Source organism: Bos taurus, chromosome 14, assembly GCF_002263795.3.
Source record: "Bos taurus isolate L1 Dominette 01449 registration number 42190680 breed Hereford chromosome 14, ARS-UCD2.0, whole genome shotgun sequence".
NCBI lineage: Eukaryota > Metazoa > Chordata > Mammalia > Artiodactyla > Bovidae > Bos > Bos taurus.
Window position 1 is genome coordinate 52,268,750 of NC_037341.1, and position 7,836 is coordinate 52,276,585.

At 32.0% G+C, this 7,836-nt stretch overlaps 1 protein-coding gene across 1 annotated transcript in view; it reads left to right on the forward strand.

Moving 5' to 3' along the window:
• Positions 1–7,041, forward strand: part of CSMD3 (CUB and Sushi multiple domains 3) — a 1,470,240-nt gene extending 1,463,199 nt beyond the window's left edge. The window contains exons 70-71 of the mRNA NM_001424929.1: positions 1,022–1,157; positions 5,045–7,041. Of these exons, the coding sequence (NP_001411858.1) occupies positions 1,022–1,157; positions 5,045–5,204 (296 nt within the window). The 3' untranslated portion in view covers positions 5,205–7,041. The remainder of the gene's footprint in view (positions 1–1,021; positions 1,158–5,044) is intronic.
• Positions 7,042–7,836: the final 795 nt, after the last annotated feature.

Below are 7,836 nucleotides of genomic sequence, written 5' to 3' on the forward strand. Positions count from 1 at the left end.
TCTGAAGGAGATCAGCCCTGGGATTTCTTTGGAGGGAATGATGCTGAAGATGAAACTCCAGTACTTTGGCCACCTCATGCGAAGAGTTGATTCATTGGAAAAGACTCTGATGCTGGGAGGGATTGGGGGTAGGAGGAGAAGGGGATAACAAAGGATGAGATGGCTGGATGGCATCACTGACTTGATGGATGTGAGTCTGAGTGAACTCCGGGAGTTGGTGATGGACACGAGGCCTGGCATGCTGTGATTCATGGGGTCGCAAAGTGTCGGACATGACTGAGCGACTGAACTGAACTGAATGTCATAACCATTTACTCAGTACCAAGGAGAACACTCCTAAATCCTATGCCTTCTTACACCCTTCTTCCTTCATCCACACAGATAACTTCTGTTTATTTGAAATATGAAATGTTCCTGGAAATCTATCTTTTCATGCTCTTCCTAGTGCTATAGTTCCCATCTTAATTTCCATTTTTATCTGGGATGTCTTCAAACTACTCCTGCTTTCAGACCAGACTCTCTCAAGTCCATCTCACCTTAGTCACTGTTTAAAATCTTGTATATAACCACTGAGCAGTTTTTTCCCCTACACATCTTCAGTTCTTCCTCACTGTAGGTGGGTGAAAATTTTGAGCTCTTTAGAATAATATTTATGCCTTTTCAAATGTTTATCATTTTAGCCTCCTTTTCCTATCACATATCTTTTCTATACAGATATGCCTAACATTAATTCATGCTTCATATATACACTTATTTATGGCTCTGTATTCTTCCTGCAGTTGTTATTAACTAAAGTTCAGAGACTGAGCTTATTGTTCATTCTGTATCCTTTCCTGGAAAAATATACATAGTAGGTGTTGTGTAAAATTGTGTGGAAATGAAGGAGTTTTGTGAATTATTTTTGTATTTCCAAGTAGATAAATATCTTGAGCAAGGAATAAATTAATTGGTTTCTAAAAAATATCAAGTTGATAAAAGATACCTAATTTTTTATTTGTATGTTATTTTTTTCCTTCTATAGGACTGAATATGTCAGAAGGCTCAAATTCTTCAAATCAACCTCATGGTACAAATAGTAGTTCCGTGGCCATTGCTATTCTGGTGCCTTTTTTTGCACTTATATTTGCAGGATTTGGATTTTATCTCTATAAACAAAGGTAAGTTTATTGATGTTAAGTATAAAATGTTTCCCAAATCTATATTTTATGTTCTTTTTACTCTCCAATTCAAATTCTAACTTCTGTTTTGTTTTTTTTGTTTTTTTTTTTTTTTGGTCTGAATTGTTGTAGCAAATATAACCACAGTTTGTTAAAACCATTATTTCCTCTGCCCATCATCCCATCACCCCAATATACACACAACTAAAATTGCTCTGTTGAGTTGTGCAAACATTCAACTTTATTCTTTCTCCTTTTTGTCTGTCAATTTTCTGGAATGTAACTAATTGTATAAGTTATTTTTATACTATCCATGCTGAAACTATAGTTTACAAAATCTAAGTTAAGGTTTAAAATGAACAGGTGATATCTGCTGCCACGTGTCTTTAGAGAACAAGGAAGAAGTTTATGTTTAAACCTCTTAGTTTACATGACAGTACTGACAGATTTTACCCAGGCTGACAGATGATAAAATCTTCTAGTCTTCTCATTTATCTTCTGTTGCTTTTAGAAAATGCTGCAGTTAGTATATTTGTTATATATCTCACATATGACTGTATAGATTATCAGTTGACCCCTCTTTGCTATGTCCATTACAACATCTTGATGAAGGGCTTTAGTATGCAGTTAATCCACTATTTGAGACCATCGCTTATTAAGGAAACAAAAAAAGGCAAAAAAAAAAAAAAAGGAGAAGAAGAAAGTATGCTGGTAACCAGATAACTAAATGAATACCTAATTTTTTAAATCAAAACTAATATCATTATTATAAATGCCAGTCTGTATTATCTAAGAATGATTTAATTAATATTATGCAAATTTGTAACAATTGTGCATTAACAGTCATTCAGGCCTTGTCAATATCAGATGTTGTTAATGATAAAAATCATCACTAAATTTATTTATAAAGCAAGCTATGCTAATCATTTTTTATTATTGTGGTAAAATGCACATAAAATGATTTAAACCATTGTAGATATACAATTCAGTGACATTTAGTATACTCACAATGTCACAAAACCATCAGCCTAAAAGGAAACTGTACCCACTAAACAGTCACTCCCTACTCCTCCTACCCCTGTCTCAGGTAATTACTTTGGTTCACCTTCTGCATATTATATATATATGGAATCATACAATATGTGACATTTTGTATCTGGCTTCTTAAATATAATATAGTGTTTTCAAGGTTATCCTTATCATACTACACATCTACATATTATTGACTATGTGGCTGAATAATATTCCATTGTATGTTTGAATATGTTATGTTTAAATATGTCCATTCATCAGCTGATGGATATTTGGATTATTCCTATGTTTGAGCTATTGTGAACAGTGCTGCTATACACATCTGTGTACAAGTTTTATTCAGACGCCTGTTTCAGTTTTTTGAGTATGCATTCAAGAATGAAATTCTTGGATTATATGGTAATCCTTCATTTAACCTTTTTCCTTCATTTAACCACATTTAATATGGTTTCCCTGGTGGCTCAGATGGTAAAGCGTCTACCTGCAATGCAGGAGACCCGGGTTCAATCCGTGGGTTAGGAGGATTCCCTGGAGAAGGAAATGGCAACCCACAAAAGTATTCTTGCCTAGAAAATCCCATGGACAGAAAAGGGCCTGATAGGTTGCAGTCCACGGGGTCACAAAGAGTTGGACACGACTGAGTGATTTCCTTTTCATTTAACCATCCTAGTGAACTGTATTTCGTTGTGATATTGATCTGCATTTCCCTAATTACTAATTATATTGGGCGTTTTTCATGTGTCTGCTAGTCATTTGTCTACATTCTTTGAAGAAATACCTATTCAAATTCTTTGCCCATTTTTAAAATTGACTAATTTGTCTTATTTTTGAGGTATAAGAGTTCTCCATATATTCTGGATACTAAACCCTTTTCAGATACATGGTTTGCAAATATTTCTCTTTCCGTGGGTTGTAGTTACAGTTTCTTGATAGTATCCTTTGATATACCAAATTTTTCATTATTATGAAGTCCAATTTATTTCTTTTTTCTTCTGTTACTTTGCTCTTAGTATTATACCTAAGAGACCATTGCCAAATGCAAGGTCATGAAGGTTTACCTATGTGTTTTCTCCTAAGTATTTTATAGATTTTGCTCTTATGTTTAGAACATTGATTAGTTTTAAGTTAATTTTTATTGATAGTATAAACTTTTCTAAAGTTTGATGTTATTTTCCTTAAAGTTGTTGCTTAATATTTGCGGAAACAAATCTTTTAAATCTTTGTGATCCTTACCTAATTAGAAGGAAATGATGTTGCTTCTGTTTTATTGTGAATCTAGTTTAAAAAAGAGAAATGAATGTGATCGATTAGAATTATGCACCTGGCAAGAGCAAGTTGTAAGCAATATAATTTACATTATATAACTATATATATGTATATATAGATGATGCTATTGAAAGCAATTTTAGATAGATTTTTTTAAATGTTATCATACAAATCCCTGACAATTTTTAATACAGAGAAAAATTCAGAAAATGTGCTAAGGATAGGACAATCACAGAGTGGCAAATACAAATTATAATAAAATAAGTAGTTGAAATTTTGTGTTATTTGTTGTAAGCAAAAGAGAATTATTTTAAGGCCTTTTTAGGAATTAAATTTGAGGAACCCATAGGGGTAAGTATGCTTTTGTTGCTGTTGTTCAGTCCCTAAGTTTTGTCCAACTTTTGCGACCCTGTGGAGTACAGCACACCAGGCTTCCCTGTCTTTCACTATCTCCCAGAGTTTGCTCAAACTCAAGTATGCCTTTGATCATTTGATTTACACGTAAAATTATAATTTTATTTACAAATGATTTTTTTGCAATTTGATATTTTATCATTTGATTTACAAATGTCAGCAAATTATGCTGTAGGATGTGGGAAAGAGAAACTAGAAATAAACATTAGTCAAAAGTGAGACAAAAAATAAAGGAGGGATTCAAAATGAACACCTTATACCAGCCAGCTTAGATTCCATGTGTTTTGTTAACTAATAGCAAATATTCAGTTATCAGGAACTCTGGAAACTATTTCATGACATGATATATCAGTGTAGTTAGTCATTTTGTCTTTGAGATTTTGAGTTTACTTGTTCTAATGTATATAATTTTAAGCCAATTGAGTATTTATGTTTCTGGGATACTCTAAGCACTTTCCAAAACTAGGTGTCAGTATCAGATGTCTGCTTTTCTTGGGACTCCCTTCTTATTACCGCAGAATGAACTCCTTATTGTCATTCAAGTCTCAGATTAAATTTTACTTCCTTATTTTCTTTATTACCTCTCCTAACATGGCTCCCAGTTACTTCTGGTCATATCAACCATTTTCCTTTTCAGCAAAACAATTTTCATTATCTTGTTTCATTTTTCTTGTTTATTTTTAATTTGTTCATTGCTGTCCTTGTAATATGAGAGTAATGAGTTTGTATGTTTTTTGTAAAAAAGAAAAATTATATATCCAATGCCTAGGGTCATGCCTAGCATGTAATGGATGCTCAATAAATACTTGAGGAATGAATAGTAATGAGATTTGAATTCATCATCATCATAATTTAGCTATATTTTACATGATCATTTATGATAACATTATCTCATAAGAAAATTTATAAGACTAGCCATAATATTTATTTATACTTATATTACTCATATTGGTACCATTTATAAATATATATTGTATGTAAATAATAAAAGTCATTCATGATTTAAAAGTGACAGGTAAATTATTCAAATTTGATGAATTGTGGTTTCTCAATATTTTCAAGTTATATTATCCATTAACAGTGATAACTCAAGTATTGATATATTGTGTTTGAGTTCTATTCTGCTGTTTCTGGAAGAAAGTTAATGTATAACTAATTAGTGTTCTCATCTACAGGACTGCACCCAAAACCCAGTATACAGGATGTTCAGTTCATGAAAATAACAATGGCCAAGCAGCTTTTGAAAATCCCATGTATGACACCAACACAAAGTCAGTGGAAGGGAAGGCAGTACGGTTCGATCCCAACTTGAACACAGTCTGCACAATGGTATAACGTGGCAGCTTTGGCCTTCTTCAGAAGCTTGGAAATCGACACACAAAACAGTGCACACTTAGTTCACTGACAAACAAATCAAAGCACACTTATCAGGACTTGCTGGGTCACCTTTTCCTGTGGAATGATAGAGAAGAGTGTTTTTTCATAAACTGGACCATAATTCTTCTTCATGTTTACCATGGAGAATTTTACAGAAATTTGGCTGCACTCCGAGAGTGCTTACTCACAGTTTATTTGCTTTTTTTAAAAAGGAGATTATTCTAAAACATAAACTTATTTGCATATATTGGAGGAGCATCCACTATCAGTATTTCTGTGCTTTATAAACTATATTAGAGGGACTGGGTTTAAAACAATGATATAGGGTAGAAAATAAGAGCTATACTTACAAGAGTCAATAGATCACTGACTTCTCTTTAACTGTCATGAGCTGTATCACGCCCGTAAGTCTGTATTTTTCACCACTCTATCAGCTGTTCCTTCCTTTTAATTGAGTCATTGTTTTCTTCATTTCCCTGGTTATTTCAGATTGAGTCATGCCCTGAAATGTTTATGAGCTAATTTATGTCACAGATGAGATAAGAGTGCCCACTCTGATTTGATGCTTTCTGGTTGTTTTCTTCAGTATCATACTGCTACCTTTTTTTAGACTGGTTGTCATAGTTTCTGTAAATGGCAAGCTCATCATGCTATCTTCCTGATTTCCCTCATTATGTTGTAACCAATATTATTCAGTGAGCCATGGGGTAAGTGTTTAACTCCTTGCTTCAATCTTTTTTGTCCCTCAGAAACAACCTTAGCTGGCAAAAACTGTCTATAATAATCATGATTTTGCAGTTATCTGAGATACTGAACTTACCATTCTTTACCATTCTTTCTAATATTTTTGCAAGACCAAATAGAACCTATCAGTCTACTTATTTAGTTTATAATTATCTGTTTTTCCTTCCAGCTGAATGTTCAAATTTATTTAATATTGCTTTGAACTTTTACCTAACAGTGAGTTAGAAGTATAAACTTGTTAAACTTTTTAGTTAACAGTGAGTTAAACATATACTTTGGACCATTGCCTAAATCAAAATGAGTAAAAGTAAAATTACTTTCAAATAACCAATATAAATTTATTTCCTAAAGTTGTGGATTTACCAAATTTTTATATATTTAAAAATTTCTATTCTCTTATCCTTAAGAAGCAGCTTCCAGATATGACAGGTTTCTTTCATAGTCATTAAGGTATGTATTTGCAAGTTATTTACAACCGTATCACAGAAATGCCAGCATTTTGATTTAATAGGTCATAGTCTTCCTTTAATAGCATGTTTTACTTCACTGGATAAATTATGTACCCGGTGTAAACACTTCATTGTTGTCCCTTTCAAATATGGATAAAGTTGTAAACAGTCTCGGCTTTTTGTATCATGAGACAGAGTGCCTACGAGAAATCATTGCACCCAGAGTGCTGCTTGGATCTATCTCTACAAATGTAGTGAATTTCTTGTAAACCACTTTGAAATACATTGTTTTGGAAATTCATATAATTTTCCCAACATTGTACTCTACTGACAGGATGCTGTTTTAAATTTTATTCCATCAGTTATTTATTCTTGTTTATTCAAATGACTGCAATAACAACAATTCATTCATTAATGTTAAGGTTAATACATTTAAGATCTTGTTTAAACAATGTTTCTTCTGCAACTGGCTACTCCTCTTATATTAATGCATACACTTTTGTAAAGAAGTATATTTTTATGAAAAAAAAACTTTGTAAAAGTATGATGTAAATTTTCAGTGCAATGTAAACAAATAAAAGTGGATAATTGCTTTTGTAAAATGTCTATTCTTTTCAAAATTGTCGGTGCAGTGGTTATTAAAAGGAATGAGCAGCCCTTCTTTATTTGGTGATATAATAAAGTTCTGAAACTGCATATACTTAGTTCAAAACATAATAATGAAATATGGGTATTTTTTTCATGTTCTGTAGTTCCCACGTATAACACTCTTAAAAGTAAACATTCTCAGTAAGCATAATAGTATCATAAAAACCTCATCTTAGAATTTACCTTAAGTGTCAATATTTTAACAATACATAGTATCTAAAATTATATATAACTGATGATTTCTAGTATTTCAATAGTAAATTTCTTAGAGATATTTATCTTAAGCATGCTTCCTAGGTATGAACCCAATAACCTTTTAAATTGCTACATTAAACTAATATTCACAAACAAATCTATATTTCCAGGATGAAACATGTAAAGTTTTGTACTCAAGAGATTTATCATTTCTATAAAGTTCAAATCACAAGCTATTGAAATTCAACTTTGTTAGATAACTCTTTTTTACAGAACACATTGTCTTTATATGTCAAGACCTGAATCTCCAGTCTTTACGAGTCTATTACTGTTATTTTGCTTTTATTTTAGAAATAATTGCTTCTTGATATATTGCAGTTTCTGTTTTAACTTCATTAACTGTATTATCTCCACCTTTAATTCACTTCATATTGTCTGCATTTTCTCTTGTTATTTGTCTATATGTTTATTCCTCCTGTGTTTTCTTTTTTTCCCTTTTTATTTTTCAACTTTTAAATTTTTCTTTGTATTGATGCTTTTCTTAGCATCCTTTC